This window comes from Branchiostoma floridae, chromosome 13 (assembly GCF_000003815.2).
Source record: "Branchiostoma floridae strain S238N-H82 chromosome 13, Bfl_VNyyK, whole genome shotgun sequence".
Lineage (NCBI taxonomy): Eukaryota > Metazoa > Chordata > Leptocardii > Amphioxiformes > Branchiostomatidae > Branchiostoma > Branchiostoma floridae.
The window spans coordinates 6,093,134-6,106,288 of NC_049991.1; the positions used below are offsets into that span (position 1 = coordinate 6,093,134).

A 13,155-nucleotide genomic window follows, 5' to 3' on the forward strand; every position below is an offset into this window, starting at 1 on the left:
AATATGTTAGAGGAAGCGAAGACAGCGTTAGCTTATGAAGTGGCTACAGATGCTGTGACGCAGAAAGCAATGGATGAGCTTTTGGAGGAAGTATCAAAAGCAATGGCAGAGGAAATAGCTCAAACCACAGTCACTGTAGATGAACTATCATGGGAGATGATGGAGGAAATATTAGAAGAAGCGAAGACGCCGTTTTTAAATAAAGTGGCTACAGATGCTGTGCTGGTACATGATGCGACTCGGAAAGTTATGGATGAACTTTTGGAGGAGGTATCACATCCAATGGCAGAAGAGCTGGCTCGTACCGCGGTTGAAGTAGATGAAGTCTCATGGGATCTGATGGAGGAATTGTTAGAGGAAGCTAAGACAGCTTTAGTAAATGAAGTGGCTACCACTACCGTGCTTGTCGATGAAGTGGCGTGGAAAGTGTTGCAAGAGCTCTTGAAAAGACAGACCAAGAAAATGATCAAGTCAATCGCTTTGAAGGAGGAGGAAGAATGCCGTCTAGCAACAGAAATGATGGACGATTTCGTGGACGAAATATCCAAGGCAACAGCTGAATCAGTCGCCATGGAAGTGGATGAAGAACTCCGTCTGGGCCAAACAGTTCCAAATGAGTACGACACACAGACTAGGTGAGTGTTAAAAAATGTAGCCGCTTTTGAAGCTTTGCAGTAAGATAATCACTGTAAAAAAACATTGATATGTTTCTTATGTCTTCACTTTACAAGACACTTTGCACAGAGCAGATATCTAAAATGATTTATTATTTCTCTGTCAACAGTCATAATATTTCAGCAGCCGCACACGGCGTGCAGTACGTGGACCTTCCGGCAGGTGGCAGGTTGAGCGTTCCACCAGGAGCTACTGATGAAGATATCTCCGTCATCACAGCAGTGCTGAACCCACACGGCTACGACATGACAATCTGTCTAGAACATGACGAGCTCCTAGTCAGTGACATCCTAGAGATGAGGCCAGCGAGGATGGAATTCTCCAAACCTGTACAGCTGAAGATTCAGCACTCCTTACCAAAGTTCTACTGCGAAAAGGAGTTCATCGTTAAGACGACTGAAGATCTAGGATACTCATGGAGGACTCTGAAAACAACCAGACAACAAGAACAAGTACGTGATGATTGTGCTTGCTTGCATATATTTTATCAACGAGTACAATTTCAAAGAAATATATGTTGCCTCTCTTCTCTGTTATGGAGGCTCATTATAGTTTGCAAATATAGATTTTAGCTTAAAAAAATAATGCTATGTTCGGTTTCAAGCTATGTGTAAGATCTGTACAGGTTTGTGTGTACAAATCAAGCTATAATTAAATCATTTCGTTTATTGCAAACTTTCTAGGGGAGGTGGTTCGTCACGGTCAATGTGGACCATTTCTCGGAGTTCGTGGTCGTTGCAAGGCCACGAGAACACCTTCAGAGAGTGAAGACGGGGCAACTATCAACGTTAAGTTCATCCCAACAGACAGACGTCGAGATGTTCTTCCCTAGGGACTGTGTGCCGTCCAGCAAAAATGTATCATTCAAGGTTAGCGTATTTCTGTACTTATTTTATTTGCTTCATTCGGCTATAAGAAGTACAGTGCGAGGTTACCCAACTAGCCGGAGGCTACTATCAAGGGCTAGCCCTTGTAAATGGACATTGATGTCAATTAAATTTAAAAACTATAAACACGCCTTGATGTAAGATAATATTAAATATAACTTTAACTTTGAATTTTCCTTGTAACGAAGGTTCTCCCCGTGGACGCCGACACCCTGACGTGCGCTGGTACGGGTGAGAATGCCATCAGGGGGATCGACAGTATGAGTCATATCGTCAAGTTCTGCCGTGGTAGCAACCTGCTCCTCAGCAGCCCTGCCACCATCGTGTTGCCGCTGTCACCAGGGGACGGAGACGGCCGAGTTCGCGTGCTGAGCTGCGATGAGAGAGGACGGTGGGAAGACGTCACTGGCTATGTTGACGACATCGTCCTGCAAGGGTCAAAGGTGGCTTTCACAACCGACCAACTCAAATCTGGGTACGTAAATAGAGTCGCTAGCATTCATTGATACGAGAAAAGAAAGAAAGAGAGATAGGATCTGGTACTGATATTGCTGGCATTCATCTACTAGAGATATTATCAAGAATGGGTTTTACCTTTTGACAAAACAAATTATCTGAGAACGATTCGAGTACAGCGATTTGGAATATGCGGAATAAAACCAATGAATCACAATGTGTACCGATCATTTCATTTTGTCACACTAGTACTAGTAGTTATCAACATTGTTCTTCAAAGATTTGAACCTACGCACATGTCGCCAATTACCGAAGTGTCAGACATACTGAACTAAAACAGTGAAATCAGTTATGACTCTCGAAATTAAGAAACTAAACAGAAAGGAAGAATAGGAATAAAAGCTTATCACCACACTCATAGATTTGAAAGTATCACAAGGAAATGGGAGTTAGATATTATTGTACTAGGCTAAAGTTTTATCAAACGAAAAGAAGTTTTAGGCTTATGCTATGCTTATTACCAATGCAGAGAGCTTCCATGATAATGTAAAGTAAGATTATGTATTTCTTTAAGATTCACCGTTCTTCGTTGCGACAACCTGAATGATCCTACAAGAATAGTCAAGATGGTGATCAAGAACATCCGGGCCAGACAAGTCAGAATCCTCATCTTTAAGAAGTGGAAGGAACCCCGAGAGGAGGGAGTGATGTCCGCCCGGATAGAGTGCGTGCTTAGTCAAAGGGTAGAAGACCGCATCGTCTACGCTGAACAAGTAGAAGGATTCGAGCGCCAGGTAATGATGCCACCACTCTGCTAAAATGATGTCATGAAATATTGATAACACTTTTTTCTGCACGGATGTATGCTCTGCAGATGGCCAGCTAAAGTGAAGGCCAGTATAGTCTCTAAAAATGCAGAATAAAGAGACTCTTTTTACACAACCAATGCTTTATTTTGTCACCTTCTTCAGGGCAATTCTGACTGGTTCATATTGCACTGCAGGACAGGTGTCGCTGCTCACAGTTCAGATGTGGTCACAAAACGTAAAGCATTTACATATTTACAGGCAGCTTTATGCAAAATATTGCCCTGAAGAAGGTGACAGTCACTGAAACTTCGGTGAGAATAAAGCATTGGCTGTGTAAAAAGAAACTCTTTATTCACTGACGTACAAACCTGATGAAACTATTCACGGAGCTCTGAAAATGCATGCATATAAGACAAATGATTACCTGAGGCTGAACACAGGAGTTATTCTTACCCAACTTAGAACTACATGGTGTTTATAAAAGATGCCCAAAATATTTTTCCAGGTAGGCACACCCACCCCTCCTATCCGCATGATGGAAGGAGAACAGATCTGCGTCATATTCGAAGGCAGCATCCGTCCCGTTGAGAACGACTGCGGAGTCGACTACACCTTTTACTGCGAGAGGCCGCGTGTGTTGGAGTTTGAAGTAAAGTTTGTGGACAAGGGCAAGGGTGCAACCTCCAGGGTTGAGCTGTATCCAGGGCGGTTGGAAAAGCTTTTTCCCGGGACAAAAAGAAGGAAAATACGGGGTCCAACGATTCAGAAGAAGCCACCGCCACCACCACCGCCTAGAAAGCAAACTACACCTCCTCCTCCTAAGATAGAAAAACTTAAGCCACCGAAACCAACGCCTTCACCTTCGCCAAAGCCTCCACCAACGCCTTCACCTCCATCTCCACCAAAGCCGTCACCTCCAGCTCCACCAAAGCCTTCACCTCCACCTCCACCAAAGCCTTCACCTCCACCTCCACCAAAGCCGTCACCTCCAGCTCCACCAAAGCCTTCACCTCCACCTCCACCAAAGCCTTCACCTCCACCTCCACCAAAGCCTTCACCTCCACCACCTCCGCGGCCCAAACCACTTATGACCAGGGGTGCCTAAGCATTTGCACGATCCCTATGAAATTCGTACGAATATTATGTGATACACACGAATCACTATGCGAAAACGCACGAATATTATGAAATTCGCACGAATCACTATGCGAAATCGTACGAATTTTATGAAATTCGCACGAATCACTATGTGACACACACGAGCCTTATGTGATTTGCACGATCCTTATGCGAAATTGCGCGACCACTGGCGGGGTCACGTGACAAACGGAGCGGGATTTTCAAGATGGCGGCTTCGCCGCTTCGGCGACTGAAAATACGATGTAACACGCCGAAATGAAGCTAAACAGTAGCTCACAGGCTATCAAATACATCTTTGCGACGGTAAATGTCCATTCCATGCCTTGAAATATAAATATCTCGGGTAGAAACGCTCAAAATCATGCCTCCTCCCGGCCGCCGTTTTTGCATAAGGATCGTGCAAATCACATAAGGCTCGTGTGTGTCACATAGTGATTCGTGCGAATTTCATAAAATTCGTACGATTTCGCATAGTGATTCGTGCGAATTTCATAATATTCGTGCGTTTTCGCATAGTGATTCGTGTGTATCACATAATATTCGTACGAATTTCATAGGGTTCGTGCAAATGCTTAGGCACCCCTGATGACTGCGGAAATAACTCCACCTACGGTAAGCAAAATTACACATACTATGAAAGAAGTCTTTGAACTTCATCTGCCGACTAAGACGATACAAGTCCAGGAACCAGTCTGATAGCTGACAATGGCCTAAGATGATGTTCTATCTTTATGTATAATTTCAATTAATAAGCCCGGCATAATAAGTCGATATAGTCATACTTAAAGGACATTTTTTGGCGAGTCTATTTAAATGCAATGTGTCCTTAAGCAATGACGTAACTATCAGTTAGAACATTTAAACAATTCTCTAATTGTACGCATTCCTTAGGCAATCATATGTGACTACTGGTTAGCGTGCCAGCGATTCAAGAACACTTTGGGAATCGGAGGTGAGAAAATATGATTCGTTCAGTATCACCGTTCTTCTGAATGACACTTTGCTAACATCAACCAGAACGTAAAATGGTATTTGGCAACGCACTTACTTTTTTAGATTATAGATTGATTTTGGTAGCTCTGAGAAAAACCAACGACTTACGCACCTCGTATTTAGTGAATGAGGCCTTACTTACACTTGCGTCTGTTTCAGACAACTACTTTTCCCCTACCCACGACAGATGTTACTGTCAGACATGTCATAAAGGCAGGGGGGACGACGATTCCTATTTCCGGGGAAACCCGGAGACAAACTATGCGAGGCCTGTTGGCTGGAGCAGGATTGGTCTTAGGTAAGAAGAATGTTGTCCTATATTCATTTTACGTTATTCGGATTTCTCTGAAGACATTTACCTTATAGTTACAAGTGAAAACTATGATGCAATGTTATGACTCGCTATGGTCGTATTCACAAAATGCTTTTTTATGACAAGTCTACTGTATTTACTTTTAATGATAATACATGTCATAACAAAATCTTGCAAATTTTACCATACAGGGTAAATGAAGCGTTCAAAGACGAACAGTTGAAAGTGTTCACAGACTGGCATCGCGCGTATCATGGGACCATGTCGAGTTCTGTGAAGCAAATCATGCAGACGAGCTCACAGCTGCTCATGCCAGGTAAACATACTTATCTTACTTTACTACGTTTGCCAAAGAACCACTCAGTTTTCAGCAATCGTCATAGAAATGTCACATTAAAGCTCTGCTCGGCTATATCATTGACTCGAATGCCGTTGGTGCAAGCAGAAGTTGTCATAGCCTCAGTACCATCCTCCGTGGTGACCGCTGGCTCACTACTTTCGCTTGCTTAGCAAGCGAAAGTAGTGAGCCAGCGGTCACTTCGGAGGATGGTACTCAGGCTAAGGTTGTCATAGACTACATGTATGTGTTTTATTTTCATTTGGTTACATCCTCCGTTATATGTCGTGCTGTGTTGTGTTCTGCCATGTTGTTCTGTGTTAGGATATTGTGCGTTGTTTGCGCTATGCTGCATGCGCGTGGTGTCAATAGAATAAAAATTTTGATATTTGCATGTTAATATTTATAAAATATTGCGTTCTACCTCACAATGTTTAATGTTCAGGAGACGTGGCATCCGGGGGTTACGAGCTGGGACCAGGAAAAGGAAGGGGGTTTGACTCCGTACAGGTGTTTGTGTCCCCAAGCATCAAATATGCAGGACTGGATCGTTACGCAGAACAGATCAGGTACGTAAGTATGTATAGAATCTTTAGTAAGAATGTATAGAATCTTTGTAAAAAAAGTATTCAAAACGAAAAAATTGTTTGAACTGTACTAACAAATTTAGGTTTCTTCAAGTATGTACATCCCATATCATTGCACGAATATTTTCAAGTAAGTTGTAGTTGAGACGTCAAATAGCTAACTGAACATCAAATCATTTTCTAATAAAAGGATTTCTATTCCATTTTAAATTAGGTCTCTGATCACCATGTATGCAAGTTACGATAAATGTTACTTCTAAAAACGCAAGATTTAGTTTAGTTGATTTAGTTTAAACCATTGTGATTTTTCACACTTCGGAGTAGCAAATATGTTATTTAGGGATAGACTGCTTAACTTCGGCTACTAAACGTATATCTTGTTTTGACAGTAAGTCTTCCTGATCCCTTTTGTGCCCTTTATTTTAAGAATGATATTTCTGAATGCTATGGAGATACAATTTCTTTGAGGTATGAGATAAAAAGTGCAAACTCTCCTCTGTCTCACATTTTCCAACAGGTTCAACGACAAGCATGACGGAAAGACGTACACAGCACGTGTCGCCTTCCAGGTGTGTGTCCGACCGAGCAGCTACCAGGTCATGCAGGAGACGCTGGGCTTCACCCGCCGTGGTGAAACCGTCGACCCGCTGTTTAGCAACGAAGAGCTGGAGTGGTACACTAAGGAAAGAGGGGTGCACGCACTATACGGACTTTTGGTCAAGTTAGAGCCCTGTTAGCCCTATTCAGACTGGGCTTGTTTGGAATTATAAAATTTGCTGTCACTAGCCAAGGGCATAAATTCCTATTGACAGCAGTTGCGACCCCCCCCCCCTTTACTTTCAAGATGAGGTTTTACATTACTTACTATACAAATAGCTACGGTGAAAAAAAAGTCAAGCAGGTTACCGACACAACCATCATTAGCCAATGATGATTTGACTATATGGATGACATCATCTGGAAGCCCCAAAACTTCTGCGAGCGTGCGAATAAAAAATCATAAAACCACTTCAATCCTGAAATGTAAGTGGTCAGGAAGGTTCAACAATGACTTCACCAGAGAGTTTGGAATAACGAACAATAGATTCGTAATTGGTCAAATCTTCTTCTTTGACCTTGGAACAGACTTTGACATTCTATGACGTCAGTATATGTTTTACGTTTGTATGTAATCTATGCATTTGCTCCTTTTGCAGCTGTTTTTTTAAATAAAAACGGCGGAAAATTGATGAGCACGAGGATGTCATCCATATAATCAAGACAATATGGCCTAACCTGTCTAAACCTAAAGTACATGACAAATACATAATGCACAAATAAAGCACACAATGAATCTACTAATGCTCAAAAGGTACTTGAAAGTAACGTACCTATGACTGCCAAATGTAAAACACAACACTGTACACAAAAGCAACAAAATGGGCATGTCAATTTCCATGGCAACTGTTTATCATACATACATATAGTTCCCGGATAGTTGTTATTTCAATCTACACACAGTTTTCGTAAGTTTTAGTTCAATGTTCAGTCGACAAAAGTTTGAGTTCTGAAATCAAAAGATTGTTCTTCACATGCGCTTTACGTGATGATGATTTCACAGCTTTATTATCAGTATATTAGGTACTCCGTTTAACGTGTCACACATGTGTGTAAAACAAGGACATTGCCATAGTCCATTGGCGTGGCAACTATCGAGTACCATTCTGTATCTGTATGTGTTTAGCCGATTCTGCCGCCAGTCGGGGTAACGCATTCGCTGCAGCAGCTGGTTATATTACACGCAACTTTCTGTCACACCTGACACGAGCAGTTGGTAAAACAACATCGGCCCCACCCCTGAGGTATCGCCAAAATTGATCCAACTATTCTCATGGTTTAGTTCAAACGAACATCGCTGATAAAGAAGTCCATATGTTGTTCTGTTTTCTTGTTGTCATTGAAATATCTTTGCGTCAAGCAACATATTAAATTCATAAAGTTAACAGTCATACAGATCCAAGTTTGGTCATTCGACGTCGACAATGACGCCATTGGATGGAAATGGGGCCCAGACACACACTAAAGAATGGCTACCTCTTAGGACGATGACCCATTGTTCAAATAAGCGAAGACTGTTCCTCCGTCAACTAACCTTTGAATGTATGCCAGAGGGGAGTGGGAGGGAAAGGGTAACAAATGTTTTAGAGTTGATTAAAATGCGACACGGTTTCAAAAAGTCAAATGTCAATAGATAAGAAGAACTATATAATCGTTTCTTTTTTAATACACTTTCGGTAACTGATAGACAAAACGTAAAAAGAATATCGTACTCAGCTTTTGACAAATAGGTGCGGAATAGAAAAACCCAATCAATGAATGGACTTTGTCTCTTTATATTACAACAAGCAAAGGCGTCAGCCACAAGAATGGCGTACAAGATTTTGTTTCTGGTCCTGAGTCTTTTTTCTACAATTTGTGTCGTAAGATCCCAGAACGACATTATAGACGTCCTACGAGACTTTCAAGAGTTTAAGACTCTGTTGCAGTTGATACAGGAAGCCAACCTTACTGACACTCTACGAGGAAAAGGTAACGTGTACTGCTCAGTGTCCGCCATTTTGTATTAGTAGTGGCCACCATTTTGGACAAAAAACAACATTAGAGAAGATGTTTTGGATTTTATGTTTTTAAAAACGTGAACAAATGAGACTAAAGTGCACATATCATGTGTTCGTATTCTTTTAATAGAAACCTACAAATTGTTATGTATAAATCTGATAGGGAAAAGAAGAGTGGCAATTTCGATAGGTGGGAGGGGGGTTGTTACGAATCAATATTTAGTACGTTACACAGTTATCTGTAATGCAGTATTGTTGAAGTACTGAAACGATAAAAAGCCTAAGCAGATCAAGGTGATGTAACTCTTCTTTTTGTTCTATATCATGTTTGTGCGTTGAAATAAAATATTCATATCCATTTTCTCTCTGACGTTTTGCAATTAATTAATTTTCTTGACATTGCTTTACTTCATGGTGTATTGGATTGGTGTATTTGATGATTGAACAAATGTTAATGAACCTGCTATGAAATTTCTATGATTAAGACCAAGCAGACAAAATGAGAATCATTTTAAGCCAGTAACGATACGTGATCGTTATCTATTTAGGTCCCTTCACTGTCTTCGCTCCCGTGGACAAAGCTTTTGTTGAACTGCCAAAAGAGGCATGGAAGTCATTTCAAGACGTCAACATTCTTAGACAGGTGGGTAAATTCATTGAGTTTTTTTAAGCAAAGGGCACGTGGAAGTAGCAAGATCCAATAAGTTTCTCAATTTAAACGTAAATCGCACTTATTACTTTATTATTAAGTTCCATTTCCACTATAAAATTCTTCACCTAAATGTCGGCAGCTTTTTATCAATGTGTCAAGAATTATGCTGCTTACTACCGCATGGTGGCGCTGTCGCAAAAATAAGACCGTTTTAAATGTAACAAAGTCTATACCCCTTCGAGACAGATTCTGTTCATGACTTGTTATTTTCTTTCAAAATTAGGGCGGTAGAAAAAATTCAAAACATAACTTAGGCAAATATATTGACAGACACGCTGCCATTGGTTGAACTCAGATCATTTTGGATTTGGCAATGTCTTTGCTGCTAATATTTCAGGTGATGTCGCTGCATGTGGTACCAGGGAACGTCATGTCGTCTGAACTGAGGAACAACGTTCTACTGTCGTCTGCAGAAGGACAGAACATTCGCATCAATGTGTATCAAAACGCAACTGGTGGCAAGGTACGTGTCTCTCTTAAACAATAACCGGTATACAGGCTTTTTGTTGACGTACGATGATGATGATTATAATCTGAATCACATATGTCCATATTGGTGGGTATTAAGCAATGGCATCTTCGTTTGACTTACAGGCTTGCACTGTAATCCAACATGGCACAGATGACGCAAAAAAGGCCTGTATAATAGGATCAATGTTTTCAAAATAAGTTTTGGGCTACCTGACTGTGGTACATCTATATATTTGCTGGTGTATAATTGATAGTTATACTACCAGTAATGTTATGCATCATGTCTTTTGCAACGAAACATTCCATTCTATTCTATTCTTCTAGAAATATTCCTTAAACACATCATGAAAATGTGAGCTCTATGTGACATAAGGGTGAAGTTTGTCAGTTGTTTGCTGATATATTTTGAAAAATATTCAATCATTGAATTCAATTCATAAAGACGAAAAATGTATCATAGGGTAATGGGGGACCCTATCTATTCAAGATTTTCATTTCGGCATTAATTTTCATAATTATATCAGGCAATATTTGTCAAGTCTAACAATAACTATCATGTCACGTGAAAGCTGATTAATGCTACGATAATAACGTAAACTGTTACAGGTTTTGACTGCGGACGGTTGTCCAATAACAAGGACCGACGCAAAGGCCAGCAACGGAGTGATACACGTGATGTCAGAGGTCATGTTTCCGCTTCCGGGGCCAAGCATCACGGAAACTCTCAGCCACATGCAGAACTTCTCATTTCTATTGACGGCTCTGCAAAAATCAGACCTTGCTGGGACACTGTCTGGTACGTACACAAATACAAAATTTATAGATGCCCTATTCTATCATATCTAAGGTGCGTGTCAGTGAAACATGATGTACTTTACTCATTCTATATAGTTTATTGCAAATTATTGCCCGAGGGCTGATTGCAGGTACAATGTAACATCAAAAGGGCAAACATACAAATAGCGTAGAACGGTATAGAGTATGTGTACTTGTCTAAAAGCTAGGTCTAAAGTATAACTTGTTGGATTCAACTTCTTTTCATGAGACAGTAGAAGACAAAGTATCCTACCATTTTCTAAAATGTGTGGGTTCTGTAATGTTAGGAGGAAGGTAGTTTTCTTTTTGTATTTAACACGGGGAAATTTTGGAGGAATTTACTGGCCTTTTTAAATATGTCACAGTTTAGACTAGAATCTACATGACAATATTTCCAATTTCAAGAGCAGAGACCTTTTCAGGTTGATAGCAATGTGTTGTCATTCATTCTTAGGTTTGTTTAGTGACTATTTGACAATGCTTATGATCCTACGTGCTTGACCAATCAGGGGATGACACGTACACATTCTTTGCACCAACCAACGAGGCGTTCGACAAGCTCCCTCCGGCGTATCTAGAAATGCTTCTGACAACCAAGATGGCGCTGTCGGACCTGTTAGAGTTTCACATGTTCTACGATGTATCCTTCCGCCCTGCGTTCTACGACGGACTAAGGATAAGATCGCTACAGGGACCTTTTCTTACATTCAGAGTTGAAGGACCTCCAGGGCCAAGTGAGTATCGTCATTGGTATCTTATATTTCGTATTGATAATACTATTTTTTTCATTGTTTCTTCTTCCACACAGAAAATACATTAGAATGAATAAATGTTTCTTTTTTTAGTTTCTCTACAAATAATTATTTCTATAGGTTTTCTTTCTGAAGGATGTTTTTTCGTAGATTCTTAATGCGGAAAATGGAATAAGTTTCTGTACTATCATACCTTTTTTCTTATCTCATGTCCAATATTATACTTATACTGTGTATGACAAGCAGATACATGACCTACATTGTATAGCACACATCACATGCACTAATAACGTGATAACAAAAAATGGAAAACTTAGTTTTCCATTTTCTCACTTGTCATCACTTCATTAGGGCAGGTGATCTGTGCTATAGGTCATGTATCTAAATGCTATACCATTACCATTTTATGACATTTAGACATTCTTCTATCTTAAATTTATGCCAATGCCACATACGATGACGAATACATACAGTCTTGGACCATATATGCAAAGACTTGATAATAAATTCATCATGATGGCTAATAGCCTTCTACTTTCCACAGCTGCGAAATATATGGTAAACAACGCCACCTTCCTAGGACTCCAGCAACCTGCCGCTAACGGGGTCATCCATGTCATCGACCGAGTTATGATATCTCCTGAACCTTGACCTTTGAACCCTGCCTTGTCTGCGACAACTACAGTATAATTAAACTCTTACCTGGTTACTACTATTGGTACAATGCAAAATATCATTCATACTATTTAGATTAAGGTTTCACTTGTCTAGATTTTTTTTGATTCCAGGGATCATATTTAAGATATTGCATGCAGAATTCATTAAACCTGTTTATTGAAATAATTGAATGATAGAATATGATGATTAAACTATGCTTCATGCATTTGCAGTGCAGTTAGTAATGTGTTTATTTATTTGTGCCGTTACAAATAATATTATGTCTCGATGTCGAACACACACACACAAGGGGATATCTGACACCATAGGTGTTTGTAAAGGTGGTATCTCACTGCACTTGGCGCACCGGTGAGGCACTGCGGGGTTCGTAGATGACTCAACGAATTCCAGAGATAAAGAACGAAATTTCTTACGTTTTGTGCATTATTTAGTCTGCTAAGTTGTTCTTTTACGTATTACGCAATATATAAATTATAAGAAAATCGGCAAAAATAACAAAACAGTGCCACAGTGAACGAACCCCGCAGTGCCGCACCGGGTCCCAAGTGCAGTGAGAGAACCTTTAGCCAAGTCCGAAACGAGAAGAAGTTTTTGCTAAGGAATTTCGCCATTAATAACACGTAGGAGCAAGGGTGACTATACTGTCTGCCTTCCATGCCTTCTCCATCTCTGCCACTGGAATAGGTCTGCAAATGTGCAAACTTTAGGTAGTTGTTGTTGCTTTTGTTGTTTTTACCTAATTCTATCGTAATCCTTCTCAATCGTAAATCCAAACCAGCTCTCTTCACCAGGGTTATCAGAGTGGTCTCGTTCCCAAGCTTTTCAAAGCATGTCCACAACCGGTAGTGTCGGCCATTGTGCTTTTGTCACAAGCCAAATACAAATCAGCTACTATTACAAAGCTAGATAGTTATATTCTGTTGGACAAGGTA

General features: G+C 40.4%; 2 protein-coding genes across 2 annotated transcripts; both read left to right on the forward strand.

Moving 5' to 3' along the window:
• The first annotated feature begins 8,600 nt into the window (after positions 1-8,600).
• LOC118429387 (uncharacterized protein sll1735-like) lies at positions 8,601-10,325 on the forward strand. Its single transcript, XM_035839866.1, has 4 exons — positions 8,601-8,765; positions 9,343-9,437; positions 9,844-9,969; positions 10,302-10,325. Exons 1-4 carry the CDS (start codon positions 8,603-8,605, stop codon positions 10,323-10,325), a joined length of 408 nt encoding a protein of 135 aa, XP_035695759.1. The 5' UTR covers positions 8,601-8,602.
• Positions 10,326-10,587: 262 nt separating this feature from the next.
• LOC118429217 (uncharacterized protein SYNPCC7002_A0175-like) lies at positions 10,588-12,428 on the forward strand. Its single transcript, XM_035839679.1, has 3 exons — positions 10,588-10,773; positions 11,303-11,527; positions 12,090-12,428. The coding sequence occupies exons 1-3, from the start codon at positions 10,653-10,655 to the stop codon at positions 12,194-12,196; spliced, it is 453 nt and encodes a 150-aa protein (XP_035695572.1). The 5' UTR covers positions 10,588-10,652; the 3' UTR covers positions 12,197-12,428.
• The last annotated feature ends 727 nt before the right edge of the window (positions 12,429-13,155 follow it).

Excerpts from the sequence above, each read along its gene's own strand:
- LOC118429387 (XM_035839866.1), top strand. The coding sequence starts at position 8,603 with ATGGCGTACAAGATTTTGTTTCTGGTCCTGAGTCTTTTTTCTACAATT. Across the intron at positions 9,438-9,843 it reads ACGTCAACATTCTTAGACAG|GTGATGTCGCTGCATGTGGT; the intron begins GTGGGTAAATTC and ends CTAATATTTCAG. Across the intron at positions 9,970-10,301 it reads AAAACGCAACTGGTGGCAAG|AAATATTCCTTAAACACATC; the intron begins GTACGTGTCTCT and ends CTATTCTTCTAG.
- LOC118429217 (XM_035839679.1), top strand. The coding sequence starts at position 10,653 with ATGTCAGAGGTCATGTTTCCGCTTCCGGGGCCAAGCATCACGGAAACT. Across the intron at positions 10,774-11,302 it reads CCTTGCTGGGACACTGTCTG|GGGATGACACGTACACATTC; the intron begins GTACGTACACAA and ends TTGACCAATCAG. Across the intron at positions 11,528-12,089 it reads TGAAGGACCTCCAGGGCCAA|CTGCGAAATATATGGTAAAC; the intron begins GTGAGTATCGTC and ends TACTTTCCACAG.